General features: G+C 37.3%; 1 protein-coding gene across 2 annotated transcripts in view; it reads left to right on the top strand.

The window, feature by feature from the left end:
- GABRG3 (gamma-aminobutyric acid type A receptor subunit gamma3) overlaps window positions 1-22,205 on the top strand; it is a 348,523-nt gene that overhangs the window by 165,149 nt on the left and 161,169 nt on the right. For both annotated transcript variants that reach the window (XM_065075325.1, XM_065075329.1), the window contains one exon: window positions 21,699-21,919. In XM_065075325.1, the coding sequence (XP_064931397.1) occupies window positions 21,699-21,919 (221 nt within the window). The remainder of the gene's footprint in view (window positions 1-21,698; window positions 21,920-22,205) is intronic.

Here is a 22,205-nt window from a genome sequence, read left to right as displayed (position 1 = left end):
GTTCTGATGACAAGCACCATGGAAGTGATGACTTGTATATAAAAATACATTGTTTCCATCATAACTTGGAATCAAATAAATCCTTGCCTTAAACTAATCAGAAATCAATAATGAGAAAGAAATGTAATTAAAGGATTTTATAGGGAGTGCTTTTATTTCCAGGGTACTGCTGTGAGGAGATGCTGGTGGTCTTCAAAGTGTGGCATAAAGCCTGAGCAACTCAAACCTGTATTGCTGCCTATTGCTGCAGCTCTAGCAAGTACAATGAAATTTGGTATTGCACTCCAGTGAAAGATTTAATGTAAGATGTTTCCTCCTTTGCCTGGGGAACAACCGTGTGCCTGGAAAAATGTTGGGTTAAGCACTGATACACAAATGACCCCTTAGGCTGCTTTTTTTTTTTTTTTTTTTTGTTTAGAAGGACTTACTGCAGACATAGATTTCTTTGTGAGGGCCATTCTTTTCTTCTGTAGCTGATAGTACAGATAACACAAGGATATGACCTTCTTCAAGTACTTGTCTGCCTGCTGTTGTCCTGCAGCCAAGGAAGCTTCCATGGGCTTCCTCCTGCAGTAAATGTTCCTACTGTGAATTCAGCTGTTCTTGATCATGAGTGAGAGTCACAGACATCTACCCCAGTGACCAGGACCTCTCCCGTCTCTGGGCTGTTGCAGAGCTCTGTTGAATCACCCACTTTCCCCACAGTGCTGCTGTTCCTCAGAGAGTAGGGGAGCTGCTGGTTTATGATAACGTTTTATTTTCCTCAGTGGGGTTCTCTCTAGTAATGTTCACTGTTTTATCATCTGGCCTATTTCATGTAATATACTTGCCACCCCTAAAATTTATAGAGTTCTGCACTATTTGTTAGTCCCGCTGAGAGCTATAATGCAGATAGTAAAGTGCCTGGATGCTTTCTATACTTCTCTTCATGCCCATATGCCAAATGGCATAAAGGCACCAAAGAAACACCCTGAAATACATGTTTCATACATAAAGTGAAGTGACTCCATATGTTAATCAGCGCTAAGTAGCCAAAAAAGTGTCCAAATTTTGCCGCATGACATCGTATTTATGCAGGAAGATGCATTGTCCAGTCTTCAAAGATATGCACCGCTTTTCTACCAGTTATCAGCAATTGCTTATCATTTGATGTGTCTGTGCCTCACACATCTGAAAAACAAGATTCCTGCATGGGGTGTAATTATTGCTATAGGACCTACACACAGGCAGCAAAGCCTGAAAACACTGATCACAGATTTACACTTAAATATTTTCCATGAAGTTTGTAGGCAAAATTATGTTTGCATAAAACAACAGTGTCTTATTCTATAAATACATTAAGACAATATGAACATGGACTTAGCTAAACAGTCATGTAAGAAACTGGCAGCATTTGAATTGCAACCTTGGTAATAATTCTCTCTTATAGTTTCAATGTGATAGTACATGGTTCAACATCTCCTCTTCCTGCAACTTTCATGCTATTTCCAGCCAATACAAAATATTGATTAGCTCTATGGTTTGAGTAGTTTCAGTAATTTTTCTATTCCTACCATATTAACAGAATTTCTCCATTTTTATCGACAGAGCTGTATATAAATCTTCCGTGAGAATTTTATCGCTTGGTACAGAGATGAGTTTTCCCTCAAACAGTGCCTCCTTGCTAAAACAAATTCTGATATATTTTTCCTTTTCATTTTTTTTTTTTTTTTTTTTTAGAAAAAAATAGAGTCTTCTGGTAGAATTTTGGAGGAAAAAAATATATAACTTGATTGCAATTGTGCAACTTGATTGGGTAGCCAGTATATATAGAAACTTTTAACTGATGATACTCTGAATACTGTTGATCTGCATCATATTTGAACAAGTAGAATACACGTCTTGTGAGTACAATGTGAGAAAAAGAACAGGGAGACCTTTGTTCTTGAACATATGAGATGATCTTGTGATGCTATAAGAAAAGACATTATTGTATGTGAAAAAAAGGTCAAATATTAGGGTTATGGTCATAAAAATATTTTACATTAATGTCTTTGGGTGGAAGTTTGGTTCATTTGTTAGACAAAAAAAGGAATGATATAATGCTGTTAGTCATCCCTGCTCTCAATTTTCACCTGCCATGCACACTTAGCAATGGATTCCCAGGCACTGTATTCAGTGAGGTAATTTCAGCAATGGACTTTACAAGCATACTACTGCTGTTGAAAAAGTAATAATGTGCAGGGTAATATTTCAAGGGCTCCTAATTGAAAAAAGAGAACTAATTTCCACTGGGTCGCTTGTATCCATTGTGCGAATTACATTGTGAAGGAAGTTTGTTATAATGTTTTCCCAAATCATTCTAGAGGGGTATGTTATAAAATCTTTGCCGTTCTTTTAATCCACAGAGGACCACTGATAGTTTGGAAGGGCATTCTGGAAATTGACTTTTGCAGGATAAGCAGGCCTTTTGTGTAATTAATTAATCAGTCTGGTAACAAAATTTTTGTCCTAGCTGGCACTTTTGCAACAGAGGAGTTCTAATTTGTGGCACAGAAGTGAATGCTTGGAGTAAACCTAACAGATGACATAAAGAAAATGCTTCAGAGGTAACATTGCCTTTGCAAATGCAGATGTAGGTACTGCTTTAAGAATGTGGCAAATCTTTTGCAAGGTGATTCAATTTGAAATTGAGTATTTGGTAATGGCATAAAGAGTCATGTTTGATTCTGTGCTATGTATTTTGTACTTTAAAAAATTTCTTAGTGCCTACCATAACAATTCATTTTTTTTTTCAAATGTGCTGATTCATATGAAGATCTTAATGTCAGAAATCATTATGTAGTACTTTGAAATTATTTTACTTGTTGCATCAAAAATACATATAGTACATGTAGAAAATAAAGACAGTTGGACTGTCTCTCTCATTTTGTACCAAGCTGACACCTCAGCAGAACTGACTTTTTAAGTCCCTTTTAGCAACATGTAGAGGATAAATAATAGTATTCTGACACATGAAACATTTCACAAAGTTGATATGGTTGTATCACCTGTTTGTCTCAAAACAAGGGGTCATATTGGTCATATGCAGGATGTTGTTACACCTGAGATGTATTTTGTTTGTTTGGTTTGGTTTTGTTTTGTTTTTCAGAGCCATACTACAAATAAGCTGTTTTAAATAGATATTAATGATTAGGTAACTGTTTTTTTAGGAAATTTAAGTTGGAGACTGACCGATCCCTTTTCTATGATAGTATTTGAGAGAGAGTGACTCAATTAGCATGATGCAGAGGCAGTGCTGTCCAAGTGTGGTCACTGTTTAACAAAATCAAATGCAGTCCTGCCTTTGCTTCCTACATACATGGAGAAATACAATGCTCTCGTAGGCCTTTTAAGCTTTAGGTGGTCTAAGAAGATAACAAATGAAAGAACAGCTTGATAGTGGAAGATACAGTGTTGTTGGAAATACATACAGATACAAATCTTACCTGACAATCAAGAAATAAGAAAAGGCAGGATAGAAAGGCAAAGGGAGGCTTAGACACTTTATTGTAAATTCTCAGTTTTTGTTAAGAGGTGACGTGATGCCAATGATCTTCACCCTCTGGGCCTGGCCGTTCAGCCAGTTTTCAACCCACCTCACTGTCTCCTCATCAACAGCTTCTTTATGAGGATCTTATGGGAGACAATCTTGAGAGCCTCAACTGAGGTCCAGGCAGACACTGCAGTCCTGTCATCTACCAGGCCAGTCAAGTCATCATAGAAGTTTATCAAGTTTGTCAAGTAAAATGTGGTGAATCTATGCTGACTATTTCTGATTATTTTCTTGTCCTTAATTGTGCCTGGAAGTGGTTTCCAGGTCTAGCTGATACATCAGCTTCTCAGGGATTTAGGTGAGGCTGACCGGCTTGTTGCTGGTTGCTCCATCTTGCTCAACTTGGAGACAGGAGTGACATTTCCTTTCCTCCATTCTTTGGACATTTTCCCAATCACCATGGTTGATCAATGATTATCCAGAGTGGCCTTGCAATCACAGCTGCCAGCTCCCTCAGAACTTGTGGGTCCTGCTGTTCTGCCAGTGCCCGTCAATCTATGCTGTTTTACACTTGCCACAGCAGGTATTGAACACCAGTCTGCACTGTTTCCTTCAATTCAAGGGCTGAGTTTTTGCAGACTTTGAGGGAATCTAAGGACACTACTTCCAAAGAATTCAGTGGGGTTTGAAGGTGAACAGACCTTCATGGACAGACCTCTAAAACAACAGTCTTGTTTTTCCTTGAGCCAGAGCTTGATTCTAGCACAAACATGCAACCATTGTACATACACATTCAGATTCTGTACTAGTGTAAAATGACATACTATCTGTTTTTTTCTCAAACAGATACATTAAAAAGGAAGATCCCTAGTAATAGACAAGCCTGGAGTGCAATCTTGAGATAAATTTTGCAATTTTACTAGTTCCTAATTAGGTTACAGTGTTCTACAAAATATTTAAGAGCAGATAAAAGAAAAAAATTGCTCGGTATGTAAGAGTCAAAAAAGAATATCACCACTATTTGAGAACTTGAGGATCACAAATTATAAACAGCTTTAGAAATTACATAACGTATTTCTGCAGCAGTTCAGAGACAGAATACTGATATATCCAGTGAATTTATAGAATGGAGAAATACCCTGATAAAAATAGGAACTGAGCACAAGATGTTCAGAATGAAACTTGTATTTTGAAACTGAACATGTAATGAAAATTTTAAATAGATATCTTAAATTCTCTCCATTGTGCTTTTTGAATATCAGTTATAAAAATAATGTTTAGCTTATGCTAGGAGAAAAAAAAAAAACAAAAAAAACCCACAACAAAATCTGAGTGAATGTGAGGGTTTTATGCATAATGGGACCATTGGTTCAACTTTTATAAAATATGAAGTCTCCATAGGTTTTTCAGAAGTAAGAATACATTATAAATGTCCTCAATTATTTTTGCTGTTTTGGTAAAATCCAAACAATTTACTTGTAAAATTTCTTATAGAAATTTGGGTCTCTAAATCCAAAATTCATTTTTCTCAAAATCCATTTTTCTCAAAAATTCCTTCATGTCCTATCTTTATCTTTCATTTTCTAGCATTTTCCAAAATCATGTGCTTATTGGTCAATATTTTACTCAGTCAGACTTATCGGATTTATCAGTTTATTGCGATAAAAGTCAGTAGTTACCTTATTTTGGAATACCTGTGTTCTGCTAAGATGTAAACTGAAAGAACTGTCTTCCACCCCCAGTGCATGGAAATAAAAGAATGTGCCAGTCAGAAAAGACGGGGTATTTGCATTTTGCTCTGTAGCTAAGGCATCAGAACTTTGGAGCAACAATTACAAAGAAAGTCCTGTTTACTGCCAGCAGAGAAAATTGTCTATTTTTGAAAGATTCTTTGGAAAATTTAGCTGCAAGGATCTAGACAAAGTCTACCAAGGAAAAACAGGTTGTGCAAGGAAAAACAGGTTGTGATTTGGGTTTGCTGTTTATTTTCTTTTCTTTTGGTCACAGTTTGGGCAGATATTCAGCATAGATAGAGGCTACACTTCTTGCAACTTCTGTGTTCTTGATCCAAGTCACAAGAACTTGTCCCAAGAGTTCGCAAAAACTTTTTTTGTGACATTAAATAAATTATATTGTTATTATAACTTCATACTCAGAAATGGCTGTACTTGTTTGACTGAAATATCAATAATTATGAAGTTGATCTGAGCCATCTACTTGACATGGGTACTGCTTTTGATATGTGTACTGAAAACAGATAATGGAACAAGTCAGATCCCATAATATCTAGTAACATTAAGAACCTCACCTGCAATATGCTAAAATTATTTTGATATAGAAACTCTTAATCACATAATAAAATTGTATTTCCTAATCAATGTATCTAAACTGAACCTTGTTTTACTCCCAGATTTGCAGGTTTTGGTTGGTCTTTTGACCAACCTTTTGCTGAGTTGTCCATGCTGTTCCTAATGATCTTTATAAGTCTTCCTTATCCGTCAATATGTGGAGTAAAAGTCACTTGGGTGCATATACGAAAATATTTCTGGCGAGGATGGGGGCCAGTGTGTGATTGATAGGTTTAATGTTTGGGTTCCTGATAGGAATGAAGATGATGCTTCAATTTATTAATATACTTCAAATGTAGATGTTGTCTTATGGCAGCAGGTGTTACACTTTGATCATTTTCTCCCATTTGCTTGTTATTCATCTTGATCAGTTTAGGTTGTTTGCCATTTGATTACATTGTCTTTTGATCTACTTCAGATTTATCACCCACATAAACATATCTTAATGACACTTCAGCTTTGTGTCCTTATTTCTAGTTTCTTTAATTTTCTCTGTAAAAACATGACTGAGCTGTATCACATATCAAGTTTTACTCAACTGGCTTGAGTGGTTTTTTTACTTCAGTCTTTGTTATGAGAAATAATTAATTTCTAAAATATTATGGAAACTTTCAAGGTGTGGTGGTCTTTCTGTTACATTTCGTGATCTATTTTAATGCCTGTGAAATTGGAATGAGAGGTCTTAAGAGCTGTGGCATTCATCCGAGGTTTAAGCATTCATCACCTGTTTCTAGAAACATGATCCATATGCTTGACTGCCTCCCAGCCCACCCAAACACTGGGAAAGTTCCAAGATTAATTCCCACTTCAGTGTTTACATTGGGCACTATCATGAGTCCTGGAATATCTACATTAACAAAAAGTATATTTGATGGAAGAGGGCATGCTTTGAAGTACTGACTTTCCCATCGCCCTAAATATCTCTGTGAAACTGGAAATCAGAGCCAGAGGGTGCCTTCTTAGAGTTGGAGAACTAAGATAGAAGGACAAAGCTTGTAATTTTTCTTTTTTACCTAGTGATTTTCTAACGTGAAGTGCATAAACTCCTGCTCATCTCCCACCCTTCAGCTACCTTTGTAAGTAGCAGTAGATTGCAGTCAAAGCAACATTTTTTCTTGTTCTCCCAACTCCGTGAAACTTATATTTCTAGTGACACAATGACACATCTTCAATGGAAGGGGTAAAATGTGCTGCCATCCAGAACATTCTTCTCCCTTAGCCTGTACCAAACAGGGTCCTGTTGTGGGATGTCGGAGCTAGGGGTTCAAACCCCCTTGGCAATCACCTGTCACCTCGGCTATCACCACAGCCCCCTTAGGCTATCTCCTGAGGCGACTTACCTGTCACCTCAGCTAACACTGAGGTTAGGACTCTGCTAGTTTTGCTCCATAGCATATCTTCAGGCATTTAAGATGTCTGCAGCACCTCAGAAAATTTGGTCAGAGCTTTGCTGAGTTGTTCTCCTGAACTTAATCTTCTTAGAGCTCTTAGAAGAATGATTTGGGTACATAAATTCTCTGAGGAATGTCCACCTGCCTTTGCTGACCCTCAATTAGATAAAGATTGTAATGCTTTGGAAAAGGCATCAGAAAGACATCATTTGTACCTTTAGTGTCCCTTCTTTAGGACACAATCATGATCCATTTCCTGTAATTTTAGATGAATTCACCATTATAGCACCAGCAACTGTCCAGAGTTTGTCTTCTAGGAGCCTTTTTTTTTTTTTTTTTTTTTTTTTTTTTGGTATAACTTCAAGTTTTTTTCTCACTTGCAGAGTAGTTAGTGTTGGTTTATTATTAAAGAATACAAAATTAGGTAGAACAGTTCCCATGTTTGCTGTCGTGATTGCTCAGTCTCATTTGTCCCTAAAGCATACCTAAATCTGTGTATTGTAATAAGAACAAGATGAAAAGAACCTCAAATGAAAGTTCAGATGAGAAAATTCTTTGGTTTAATATTTGATCACTCATGCTGGCATGGTAATGCCACTTTTAGTATGAAAGTCACTAAATTCAAATGAGCAAAGTTGCAGCAGGTGACCATTTTGCAACTATGATGAGCGTTGTTCTTTATGGGTTCAGAAAAAGGCATAAACTGCATTAGGATTGCTCCTCAGGCTTTGTTCACTGTAATGACAGCTGACTTATGTGTATGTATTTATTAACTAGCACTGACAGTTGCTTTTTAAAAAATGCATAATTAAAAATTCTGTTGTTCAATAGCTGCTTTCAAGAATTCTCAGATTCCTTAGTTCATTTTTCACACAATTATTGCCTCCAGAACAATTTCAACCATTTCTCGTGGCTTTCATTCCACATTTTAAGAGTGAGAAGCATCTACTCAGAACAATTTGTGCTTTGGGTTTTTTGTTTTAATTATTTCTGATATGCTAGGAAAGCAAAAAGCAAGTATTCACACAGAGTTGTGTTAGAAAAAGCATGTCCACTTCTTTCATGTTGTTCACAATAGACTAGTGTTTGGTATTGAAACTGCTATAATAACTTTTCCCTTTCATGGGCAATTGAAATGGATATAATGAATTGTTTCATTAAACACTTTTAAAGCAAAACTTCACAGCTGGGCATTATGAAGTATGTTTTAGAGAATACTAGTGAAATAGAAAATTGCCATAGAAAAGAGATTTCTTTTTTCTTCTATTGGCATAAATTGTTGTTGAATTAGAGCTGAGTTTTTCTCTCCCACTACAACAGCACCAAGTTTGGAGATGCTCAAGGAAACGGCATGACTGAGTGTTGGTATGAGGTGAAAATGGAAACCAATGTTAGCCCTTGGACTTCCATGTGTCTTCTTGCTGGACTTCCAGTTGTCTGCTACTTATAGTTCAGCAGTGGGATAGACCATGAAAGAATTGTCCTATTTTGGTGAAAGGAAAGTTTATTCTGGGAAAGTTTAAAGTAGTCAAGAAAAGTTCAGAAAACTTGTGCTGGAAAGCTGATGAATTTTATATTCTTTGCAGTGGAAAATGTTCAAGGCAAGAGATCTTTTAGCAGGAATCAGAAAGGAATATTGTAAGATCCTGAGCAAAACATTTATTTTCATCTCCTTTTTACTGAAATTTACAAAATAGAAATAAAAATAAAATCTCTACCAGTTTAAGAACAGTATTCAGAAATGAAAGAAATGCAGACTGAATAAGCCAAAGTACATTGAGTTAGAGAAATGTGGCTGGATCAATATTATTGTTTGTCTTCTGTCACTAAATAATACAAGGAAAAAAACACTGGCAGAAAGACTTCCCTAGAGTTAATTACTGGTGACATTCATTGCTGGGCAAAGGATCATCCTCAGTCCATGTGCCACAGAAAGCAATGTACAAGCATTATACTGACCCCATGACTTTCCCCTATGGCACATCCCTGCATAAATGTATCCAAGCAAAACAAACAGCACTGCCACGGCCCCTTCTGTCTGAGAGAAACTGCTGCTTTCCATACGTCTCCATGGTTAAATTTCCAGCTGCATGGTGCTGACTGCAGTGCGTGCCCGGAGCCTGTGGCCAGAGGAAGGTGGGGAGATGGAGGGTGGGACATGGGGGACTGATACCCAGTGGTTACCACAGCAACAGGGAGGGGACCAGTGGTGGGGGGAGCAGAGGTGGGAGAGTTACCATGGCAATGGATGGAGTGGCTTCCTCACTTGGGCTGGAGATGCAGCTGTCTTTAGTTCTAGTTACCTACCCGGTGTTGTCAGATTTAGGCACAACGTAACAGGAGTGCCTATATTATCACCTAAATTTATTACTTATTTCATTTCTAGTTAAAGAGTGAAACTGCACTGGAGAGGAAGTATTTTTTCCACACAAGCTGCATCTATTTTAATATGTTTTGATTGATGATAGTATAAACAATTCACAAGTAATAGCAGAATTACTTTTTATTCTTTCTAATGTGATGTAAAAATTATACTCCAGTATCAGTTATTAATCTTGCAGTGCTAGAACAGATGCTGAGTTAAGATGTGAGTTTAAACTGTGTTAGGGAGTGAGTTTGTCTTACACATCATTACATGACTATATTTCATTTTCCCTAATGAGTTTTGTGAGATAGATATTACAGTTTTTTTGTTTAGGTATTGAAAAATTCTGATAGGCTCCTTTTGAATTTCCTCAACTGGTGAGTGATGGAGTTGGTGAGCCTAAGAGGAATGTGCTTATATAAAACTGATAGGAAAAGCCCAGACTCCCGAAATTGCTGTCATTGAATGGCCAGTGAATGGCAATCAGCCATCTGCTATTTCATCTGGTGTCACTTTTGCTGCAGACGAGGGACAATGAAGAATTACCAATGTCAATAGGTCATGTAATATGAACTTCATAGCAAAAAAAAGAAGGGCTGAAATCTCAGGGGAGTTGGAATTTGATTCAGTTTGGCTTAAGAGGTAGGGTCTTAAGGGGAGACAGAGCTATTTTGAGTGTCAAACCATATAACACAAGAAGAATTGATAGAAAGTGTGGCCTGGATGAGCTGAGCTCAGGGATAACCTTGGAGCCACCCACAAAACCAGATAAAAATAAAAAAAATGCCTAAGACTACAAGAAACTGAGGCAAAGACAAGCCTCCAGGTATTCACTTTTTTAAAATGTCTGTGTTCTTACGTTACTAAATGTAGATGAAGCCTGAAGACATTTGTCTCCTGTATTTTCTCTAATGAGGTAAGCTGTGAACCAGAGTGTCCTCAGCTTGGGAATGTGGGAAGCCTAGGGTCATCCTTCTGAAGGCAGTCAGCATAGTCCTATGGGCTCTGTATTTTGAATACGGAGTTTCAGCCTCACCTCCAAGAGTGCTTCCAGTCATGCAGAAGCAGAGAGGGGTCTGGTTTTGCCTGAGCCAGCAGTGTTGAGAGACACAGGGCTGTCCAAGCTCCCCCAGAGGTCAAAAGCAAGAAAAGCTTGAGCACATATGAGACTCTCATTGCAGAGTGTCTTTCAATGCCCATGCGGCAAAACAGTATAGTTCTCATTTTTGGAGTGGTTAAACATTGGAATTTTCCTCAAATGCAAATTAGGGCTTTTACAAATGAGCTTTTTCTTGTGTTTTGTGCACAGCTGGCTTTTTTGTGCATTTTGTTTAATGACTGTAACACCTATTGCCATCCTCTGAATACAGGATGTATCCTACGGATACAGGATATAACTAACTCCCTCGCCCACTGTTGCTTCATTTATTTACTTGATTTCTGTCATCAAGCACTTTAAACTTTTTCCTTTTGGATCCTATTTTTGTTGTAATGAATCTAGACTTTGTGACCTGGGTATGTCTATTGTACTAAATCAAAGATGTCCAGGGACCGATGTCAAGTGGTAGTAACTGGTGTATATCTACATTTCTTAGTTTTAGCTGCCTCTATGGCAGATTACCTTTGGAAGGAACAGGGTAAGGAAGTCAGCTAACAATGAAGCAAGGTGTGCAGAGCCTGAGCTATGCTTGTAGCCTCCTTTTATTCAGCTGTGGCGATGCAATCACTGAGTTAGTACTTCTTTTGAGGAAATGCACAACAAATACATAATTGTATGTATTTATTTATTTTCACCCTTGAAATTATTCACTGATCGGTGGCCAATACCAAGTGGTTTCAAATGGAAGAGGGTTTGAAAGACTGGGGTTAAAATCCCTGTTGAGCTGTAGCTTTCCTGCACAAGAAAGGCACGGATGCCCTCAATATTTCAGCTTCTGTGAAAGAAAAAGAAGGTTATAAGATATTGGATAAGGGAGCAACTTCCTGGTGCACTTGGATTCTGTAGCAGAGTGATATGTGGGTTCTTAAGATATAGAACAGCTTCAGGAGCTACCCTAAAAATTACACTGGAGGAGAACAGTTGGAACAGGCCTTTAAACCATCTGATATAGCCTCCTGCCTTCTTACAGAGTGTTCCTTATCATCTTTCCTCTTGTTCATGATTCTGCTTGATCCTTCAGCCTGAGACGGGTGTCTGTTTTTTCACCACTGGCCTGTGTCCCACTCCTTTACAGCTGTTCTTGTGACAAGAGTGACAGTACACATAAAACCAAGATGGTAACCTCAGTTTTCTAGCTTGCCAATGGTATAAAAGATGTTGCAAAATGTTCTTCCACTTCTTTGGCCAAAAGGCCCTCTCCCCATCATTAAAAACAAACTCTTTAACACAGAGATTGTCTGCATAGTCTTATTGTGTACAGTCTCTGAGAGTGCATTTATTTTTGTGAATAGGGAAGTTCAGCTTCTGTTTTGAATAAGCTAATGCCTCAAGAACTATGCTTATGAAGTTGATACCTCTGTTGTAATATGTGAATACTACTGAGTATCTTTATAATTAGTTTTATATTTTTTTCAGATATCAAGTATTCTTAGGAGACCCTAATAGGGTACTTTATCATGTTAAGTACAGCGATTAACATATGTTCACAGACTTTTAATTTTTTCTGTCATTGTTTCTTCTGTTCAGTGATTATTCATTTTTGTTCTTTACTATTTCCATGGAAGTTAAGCTTGTCCTTGTGCATTTGTCTTACTAAATTCACAAGAGAACAATCTTGGTTTCTTACCACATTGAATTATGCATTTGGAATCTCTCTTTCTCTCTCTTTGTCTCTCAAATAAACCCTAACCCGTCTGCTGTCTTAATAAAGCCTTAAATAACAGGTCAGAATAGGCACTGTACTTTCTCTATCAATCACAACATTGTTTCTTCCAGCAGCAATCTCCTTAGGAGTTACTATACTGATTGGTGTGTTGAGTTACACTGCCCACCAGGTAACAGTGACCAAAAGTCTGCCCATGTCTACTTCTCCTGTGACTTCCTTGCATACTTTGGACACCCCTTTTTCTGAGGTGTTCCAGTTTAAGAGTATATATTTATGGCACATCAAAGACAGAGCTTCTCATCAGGCCCTGTCTGCAACAGGACATGAATCCCAGCCCTCTTGACACATCAAGAGAAGAGCATTTGGAAGTACAGTTTTCACACAAACATAGCAATTGGGATGTCTTTGGGAATCAAAGAATCATTTTGGTTGGAAAAGACCTTTAAGATCATTGAGTCCAACTGTTAAGCTAATATTGGCATGAAACCGTGTCCTTAAGAACCTTATCTATGTGTCTTTTAAACACCTTCAGGAATGGTGACTCAACCACTTCCCTGGGCAGCCTGTTCCAGTGCCTGAAAACTCCATGAAAAATTGCTTCATAATATTCAGTCTAAACCTTCCCTGGTGCAACTGAGGCCATCTCCTCTCATTCTATCACTTGTTATTTGAGAGAAGAGACCAACACCTTCCATGCTACAACCTCCTTTCAGGTAGTTGCAGAAAGCGATAAGGTCTCCCCTCAGCCTCCTTTTCTCCAGGCTATACAGCCCCAGTTCCCTCAGCCGCTCCTCATCAGACTTGTGCTCCAGACCCCTCACCAGCTTCATTGCCCTTCTCTGAACTTGCTCCAGCTCTAAAGTTTCTCCAGAATTCTCTAAGAGAAACAGAAGCCAACAGAAGATTCCCAAAAGAACAGTGATATTCAGCAAGAATGAAGAGTCTTACACCAAAAGTCATGGGAAGATAATACATCTACAGCTACTTTCCTAAAATGGGCTTCATTCTTTCTAATTTCATGCTGTGTTTCTGATTGTGGGATGGTTGATTGAAGCAGAAGACATAATCCATCAGTGCGGAGCAAGCAGAAAGCATGAAGAAATCTGTAGGGATGGGTCAAGACAAACATCTCCCATCTCTTCCTTTAACTGAATGTAAGAAGTTATGTGGAATACAGGGGAACTGAAGCTAACCTCTAAAAGAGCCAAAATAGGCACAGCAAGACAGATAGATGTTTTCTCAGAGAAAGGAAATGCTACATGATAATTGCATGTTTTGCTTTTAGTGTGAAGTTAGCTGTCTTTCCCTCTTTATAATGGCAAGAAATCAGGGAAATGATCTCCTGAAGCAGCCAGAGGGCAAAGCTATAGTGAAGAAAGCAAGCTTCCATCCTTCTACTCTGAGACTCCCACTGAGGTAGTGATGAGATGATGGTTTGGTTTGTTTTTTTTTTTTTTTTTACTCAAAGTGTTCAGCTATGGAGACAATTGTGACTGCTTACTGAAATATTTTGCCAATGTTAGTTAACCTGAATAGCTATTATATCCATGGTGGCAATCTCAATGTCAATTTTGCTTCTTTCATTGTATTTTCTCCATGTAACCATAATCCTTGTAACTTTATTAAAGTATCAAAGCAAATTCCCACAAAAGAGCAAGTTATTCAAAGCTTTTCAAGAGATAAAACACTTCAGAAAGTTTTGGAAGATATATTTATTTTACTATCACTGTAAACCTAATCATTCTGTGTTTTGGTTTGTACATTTATTTTGGGGGTCTTTTGAAGGTACAGCCTCAATGCTGCTGGGAGAGATAAACTCAGATTAAGAAAACAAAAAAGCTCAAAAGTGGAGACGTGTTTCCACCTCTCAGAGACTATTACAAAGAAAGGTAGGAGCTGGAGGGGGAGCAGGAACATGGAGAGTGGAAACAAAGGAGGCTGGTGGAGAATGGGAAGGTGAGCCACGATATGCCATCCCTTAGGCCCCAAAACGCAGTGTTGTATGTAGCTTGAAGGAAATCGCCCCCGTTTGCCTTCTGAGCAGCCTCTGAAAACATGAAGCACCATGCTGGCAAAGATACTTAAGGAAAAGTTACAGGCAGCCCTAATGGTGCTGCTCTGCTCATCCCAAGCTGTGATGAAAGCAAGGTAAACTTTCAGGACACGTAAGTGAGAAATATTGTCTTCACAGAAGGCTTGTGTTGGTCTTGTTGATACCACAAGGGTTTTGAATATACACTGCATGTGAAATACTCTGTTGATTTTACCAGGTTTTCTCCAGGAGACTTCAATTATTTCTTTCTGCATTCTTCCCACAAAATGAGAGTGCGTGGGATTCAAAATGGCTTTTCTGGAAGATGGTAGACCACTCCACTACTTTCACTTGCTTCCCAGAGAATATCAGAGATTTTTATGAATTTTTGAAACTAGAGTGTAAGTTGCATACATGGTGCCAAAACAAGCAGTATCTGTCAAGGAGTAATGCTAAGGTAACATTTTAAGCTTTCCAGGGCTCCTTTGGAATCACCATAATTCTATACACCTTGTTTGTTCTAAGGAACAAATAGCACGCATTATGCAGCAATTGCTGTGGGAGTAATTATTTACATCAATATCAAAACTAGCCAAGAGCATGGCCTGTACTTCTTCAAATGGTCAAAAGCCTACTCAGAAGATGGTCCACCTAAACAAAGTACGGTTGTCTCCTCCTTCTAGCCCACTTATCCAAAGTAAGACATGACAAATCAGGGAAGCTAAAGGTGGGCTGAGCTCCTTAGAATTACTCTGTGTTTTGAAATCAAATGTGTGAATATTCTGGTTCAGGAAGAGGGAACCACTCATTCTGTATTTCAGGGATCATTTCTTCCTTCACTCAATCAGACAGTCCTTTTTGCAGGGTGATCTCTAGCAATTCAGTTGTTGATTCAACTTTCAGCAGTGATCTGGGCTAGAAAAAAATATTCTTTTATTTAAAAGGAACTTCAAACTCTGAAAAGATTACCTACTTTAATATTCAAGTGCACCAAATTGCAGGCTAAATGAGCAGACATCAAGGGTCTTGCTTTAGTGTTTTGGCCATTTCCTATTAAAACACAGTATCTCAAAGACTTCTCTTTGGACTTCTAATCTGATTGTGGCAAAGGCATAAAGAAAGATTTCTGGGCATGTTCACCTGTGGTCTATGACTGGGTGAATAAAGAAGGAGGCTCCCACCCTTTGGAGGTTTTGCTCTTATTTCTCTTCGGTATCCCTAAACAGCCATGCTTATGTGTCAAACTTAAACCATAATACTTAACATTTATGTGATGCTATTTGCTTGTAAAATATTCTACCATTATAATTTTTTTTAAGAATATTTCATACTGAATAGTTTGGACTGAAATAAAAAAATATAAGTTTAATACTTCTTTCCAGAAGTTTAAGACAAATAGAATTGCCCACTTCAGTGAAGTCAAGCTTTTTGGTAATTAAAGGAGATTTTATCCCTTACACAGTTTATTAGACTAGTTTCAAGCTTATGGGAACAGTGCTTGTGGCGTGTTGGCATGATATATAAGGGGTGTAGAAGGCACAGAATGATTATAATCTAAACTGGACTCTAATTATTTAGGTGTTTCTGGTTGATGGAGTACCAGCCTCATACAAATCCCAGTAATAGCTTTAATCAAAGACAGTCTCACTCTATGAAAAAGCAAGATATAGGCTCTACAATTAAAAAAAAAAAAACAAAACATTTTGAAAGAGTTAGAGAAACGATTCTGAATCAAGCAGAAAATAAGGCAATGTTTGTCCAAAGTCTTCCTATGGTATAGGAAAATAGTCTTGAGGTGATGGTACATTGTCTTGTAGGAAATAATAAGAACCTGAAAAGTATTATGTAAGAAATTCTTGGGTTTTTTTGCAAGGACAAGAGTCTTGACATTGTTGTTGTTATCGTTGTTACTGTTGTAAGGAATTGTGAAAATACTGCAGCAGAAGCAACAAAAGCATACCATACTATTATCCATAGTCATTCAAATAGATCACCCAACTGTGACAGCCAATTAAATCGTATTTTCCAGGAGTAACCCACAGCTAAAATGATACATCACGGTAGGAGAAAAACTCCATGTATTGCCAACAACATGTTAGCTCCTCTTTTGACTGAGAAAACAATGAAAGATGTAGTTGAAAAGCACATATTTTTCTCTGTGACTACAGATACCTCAAACCATGGCACTTTCAAGGTATTTCCAATCATTAGTCATTCCTACACGGTTGAAGGGCAAATAATTTGCTGCTGGCTTGATTATTTCGGCACTAATGAAACCACATTAGGAATTTTTGAAAATGTAAAACTATGCTAAAATCAAGTAGTTGAATGCCTGGCTATGTACAGTTATTTGCAGCTAATATTACCATTAACTCTAGGTTATGTGCCCTGTCCTCAAATCAATAGAAAGTAAGAAAGAAAAATTGTCTCTAGGTTATTGCTCTGTACCTAACCAGAAAACAGAAAAATATCCTTTAATTAAATTGTCATTTGATTTAGAATCAGTCACTTTTCCTCATCTCATTCAGCCATTTTTCTCACTCAAAGTTTCAGATTTAAAGGACAGCTTGTAAAATTTGTGTGGGAAAAAATGTTCTCCGTGAGACAATCACTTGCATACTTCACAGGTAAAAGGACCATAATCTGTTTTCTTGGTTTTAGGAATTACTTTTGAAATTTAAGGGAGCATTGCCAAGCACCAGTTTTAAAATTTCATTCTTAGAGATAACCTTGTTAGAGGTGATAGAGAAGTTTTCAGTGACAGAATATAATTTATTTTATTTTCAGATTGTACTGAATGTTTATAAATAAGTCTTGCAAGTAGAACAAACTGGCCTTTTGCATGCTGAAATGCATAAGATAATGTACTCGTTTAAGAGTATGTTGTGAAAAAGAACTGATGACAAATTCTTTGGTCAGAAGCTAGCCAGCATGAGAGAAAGAAAAGAAAAACATTTCACTCAAAGGTACACATTAGCTGCCAGAAACAGGGCTTTATATTTTCATATGATCAGAAAAAAAATCTAAATAAATGTATTCAATTTTACTGAAAAGTATTAGTCTTTCCAGAAGTAGTAAAAACCATTGATAACAAAATTTCTTAAAAGGCTTGATGCTATGTAGAATGTAGTTGGAGATTTGACTATGTATTTATGCATGTCAGGAGTCTTTTATTTGAAAACATTCTAATATTTTCAAATTCTTGCTCTTTCAATATCTTAAAATTTAATTATTTAATTAAAGAAATCCTTATATATTCAGCTTTGGACAAATTGTAGAAACCTCAGATTCCATTTTGATGAAGTTTCTAAGTGTGAGGAATTTAGGTTATACAAGTAACATGCTTTATTAATTTACTTTTAAAACCAAACATAATTAAATCTATTAAAATCGATAATAAATTATTCAATTATCAGCCCTTCAAGTTTATAACTGAATTTTGCATCAAATTTAATTTTATTTAAGAAATGTGTGATGTACCAAAAGAAATAAGATTTCTCTAGAATTTCCCTTCATGTTAACATGTAGACCTATTTTTCCCCTTAGGGTTGGCCCTCACTTTTTCTCAAGCAGAATGTCTTTTCAGAAGTGTAGCTGCTCTGGAGTGTAGCTTCAGTTAATGCATGCAGACCCAGTGTGAATATGTGGTATAAACAGGAAAAATCTCGAGTCTCTTCTGGTAACATGGCAAATTAGGTATCTGTAAGACAAGAAAACTTAGTGACAGAACACAATCTTGGCAGCATTTCATGGATAACATAGTTTTACCTTTCTGCCTCTGGGAAGAAGTCTCACTGAAAATTTTGAAGTTTTTTATTTCTTTCTGTGTTCATTGTAGTAGTCAATGCTTACTGCCAAAAAATAAAAATAAACTGGAAGAATCAGAAGGATATAAAAAAATTTTCTGATGCACTGGTAAAACAGAACTTAAAGAATATTATTAGAGTTGTAGGATGTTGCTTCATCTGAGGCATAATTTCACTGAAACCTGCCTGAACTCTCTAAATACAACTAAACTATTACACTCCTTAAAGATCTAAAGTGGTAAGTATTAGCTAGCAAATGAAAAACAGTCCTATACATTATATAATGTAACGTAATATAATACAATATCATACAATATAATAAATATCTGTATATGAGACGAACATAGAAACCTTTCTTCTGGTGTTTTCTTGTTGGATGCTGTGTGTTGGAGATCACTGTACCAGCTTTTTCCAAAGCAGTATATGGAAGCTGTTGACTTCACTGGGAACTGAGTATCTGTTGTCAGGGAAGATTAAGGCAATTTTCCTGAAGTGTGCACAGGCTTAACTCCATTAGAAGTGAAGAACTGAGTGCCAATTTCAAAAGTGACCTCTGTCCCTTCCTAGTAGAGTGAATATATGAGTATCATATCCCATTATCTGCTTGGTTGAAGATTGAAGCAATTATAAAGATTAAGGTAAAGGATGTACTGATCTAACATCCTCTTCTAAAAAGGATTAATTGAAAGAATATAAAGGCTGAAATTGGAATACAGTTATTAAATGGAAATGTGCATTTATTTTTACTTGGCAAATTTTGTTTTGTAGTTTTTACATTATGACTGAACATTCTACACCCTTTAAATCAAAAAATAAGGATAAAGAGTTTAAAAAGTCAATGCAACTGATTTAAAAAAACTTTGATTGCTTCTTTTTTAAAAACAACAACTCTTTGTTTTTTATGACCTCAGTTTCAAAAAAGAAAAATGCATTTTTAAAAGAAGTCAGAAGATCTGTGAACTGTTCAATTTGAGCTGTAAAGTTTTTGCTAAAGTGAATGGAGTTACAGTGGCCCATTGCAGAGATATTTTAAATAATGATCATTGGTGGCGTGTTCTAGTTGCAGTAAGGAGATGCAAAATGGAAGTCAGACTGCAGCCTTAGCATGACCCTGCTTCTAGGCTAACTTTATCTCTTTCTCAGCCAAAATAGTTTACCTGGATGGAAAATGCAATTAAACATCTTTACTGCTCCTGGTCCCCACTCTGCTCAGATGCAGCTGCAGTACCTTCTCAGGACACTGTCTTATGGGGTTGAGTCTTTTCTTTGGCGGGGTAGAAATCCACAATATCTTAAATCCTAAAAACCTAAATATCATTAAATATGTACAATATACTAGGAGGGAATTATGGCTGCTCCTAAATTTAGTCAAAAAAAGCATTCATATAAAATAAACTTAAATATGAATATTATGCAAAAACTTGTCTGGTAAAAAGACAGCACTGTCATTAGCCAGCTGTATAAAATGGTCTTTGATTCTATAAATACTGATTCTCACATGTGAGCTAAAAAAAGCAGCTCTACTCACTCAGCATTTGGACAAACCCATCAACATGTCTGGCATATTCCTCTCTACAGAAGCTGAATGTGCCAAACTCTTGTGACTAGACTTTCAGGGACTAAAGTGATACAGAGTTAAGTTGAAAGAAACAAGATCAGCACTCTATGACCTTGAACCTGGTGAATTAAGAGTGTCCTTTTTGAATAATAAAGGTCTGCTGTGTACATTGCATTACATCATTTAAGTGTGTGGAGATGTGCAACTTTGTGCTTGTTGAGATGAAAGAAAAGTCTCTTCAGATTCAAATCTGTCAGCTTACTTGAGAAAATAAAGCTAATAATACCATGAAGAATGGTAGTGAGATAGGCTATGAAGAAAAATGGTCCTTAATGCCTTTGGTGGCTAGGCTTTAATTCCTGAGGTGATCTGTTACCTGGTATTTGGATACATGCTAGCACCACTTATGCACCCATTGACCATTTGCTATTTAGAGATGGGAAGCCTAGGGTGTGTTTTGGACTAGAATTACAGTGTCAGTGAATTAGGTTTCCTGGTGTTATAACATCAGCTCTGAAATGATGACCTGCCAAAAATGCAATAGCATAGGACAACCAGATGCCTTTTACAAAAACACTGTCCTCAGTTTAGACTAGAAGCTCTTCTACCTACCTATAAATAAAAAATATATACAATCCTGTTTGTATAATTACATTTCTTTTTACACCTTCCCTTTTAAAGCTTAGGAGTAGACAAACAAAAATGCAATAAAAGCAAAGCAACTTCAGAGTGGTCAAGGGCACAGACATACTAGACTTTGCATGCAGCCTTAATCCTCTTTTCTTCACATATACCAAGGGTGCATCTCCCAAGGGACCTAAGGAACTGCCTTCTTCTGGATTATCCCAAGCCTGTGTTGTAGAGCACATTCTTTGCGTCACATCATCAAATGCCATCCCTGTCATGGATGTGGCCAGCCCTGCAATACTAAGAGGGTCTTTGTGACATGGTCAGATGGCAGTTTCCACAGGGTTCACAGGTAGAGCAGTCTAGAAGGAGGAAGAGGAACATAAGCAAATGAAAACCTAACCTTTCCGAGACTCCAGTGAATGGAATTCACAACTCAAATACTGTTTTTTACACAGTTTCTTCCATGGGGTGTTACATGCATAAAGCAGCGTGTTTGTATGTTCAGCTATATAATTTCGTCCGTTTGTCCATGTGTATTTTGATTTCTGGCGTTATGACTACTGTGACTGCTTACCTACAGAAACACTGCAACATGGAGTAAAAGAAAGGATGAGATTCATGCAAATTATTATATTAGCCTATTCAGGATAATAAGCTAGTGACTGCTCAGCTTTTAGCATTTAGGGTAAGCATGTAAGAAGCACAAACATGTTTTTTTCAAGTCTACTGTAATGTGTTCTGAAAATGAGTGCCTGAGCACTTGGTAGCAAACAGTAGAATTCATTTATTGAACTTACACCCTCCCCCCTCAAAAGGCATTGCCATAATCAGGGGAATTCACCATTCTTCACTTGATGTGTGTTGCTCCTTTTCATCTTTCACGCCTCTTTTATCAGTCTGCCCTACGACAAAGAAGTTTCTGCAAATTGTATCTTGTAGCTGTCACTGTTCAGAGACAATGGAAAGGAGCATGCTAGTGCAGAAATTGTTATGGCACAAGATCAAGGCAAGGGAGATGTTTGACCTGCTTTCTAAAGTAGCTAGGGGAGAAAAAAAAAATAAAAGGAAAAAAGGAAATAAAATTCCTTGGGCAGCAAAAAAAAAGCAAAGAATCTCCATTTGCCTGAACATATCCTGTTGCTCTACACCTGGAGAGACCTTATTGAAGACCAAAGAGTAGTGGGAAGTGTGGAATCTATTTCAATTTGCGTATCATGCTTTTATTGCAGGAATATCAAATTGATATATTTTTTGCCCAGACGTGGACAGATAGCCGTCTTCGCTTCAACAGCACCATGAAGATACTGACCCTGAACAGCAACATGGTTGGCTTGATCTGGATCCCAGACACAATATTTCGTAACTCAAAGACAGCAGAGGCTCACTGGATCACCACCCCCAACCAGCTCCTCCGCATATGGAACGATGGCAAGATATTGTACACCCTCAGGTGAGCACTCAGCAGCGTGCAGGGCTGAAAGCTTCTCCCCTCTCTGGCGTAATAGTCATAACTTTCGGTTTTTCTTCTCTGCTTCTTTTCTTCCTGATGCTTACCTGACAGTGCTTGAAAAATACTGAAACATTCAGGCATAAATACTGCAAATTTTTTTAAAAAAACAAGTCTTGTCTTTCAAAAAAATAAACCTTGGGAATTTGAAATACATCCATCTAAATTGTAGAATTTGAGCTTTTTAGTGCTTGTAAGAAAATCAAGAGCCTGTAGTCCCATGAAACCT

The sequence above is a fragment of the Columba livia genome, chromosome 1 (genome assembly GCF_036013475.1).
Source record: "Columba livia isolate bColLiv1 breed racing homer chromosome 1, bColLiv1.pat.W.v2, whole genome shotgun sequence".
NCBI classification, from domain to species: Eukaryota; Metazoa; Chordata; class Aves; order Columbiformes; family Columbidae; genus Columba; species Columba livia.
The sequence above is the reverse complement of the archived record's forward strand: the minus strand, read 5'-3'. Positions and strand labels throughout refer to the sequence as shown.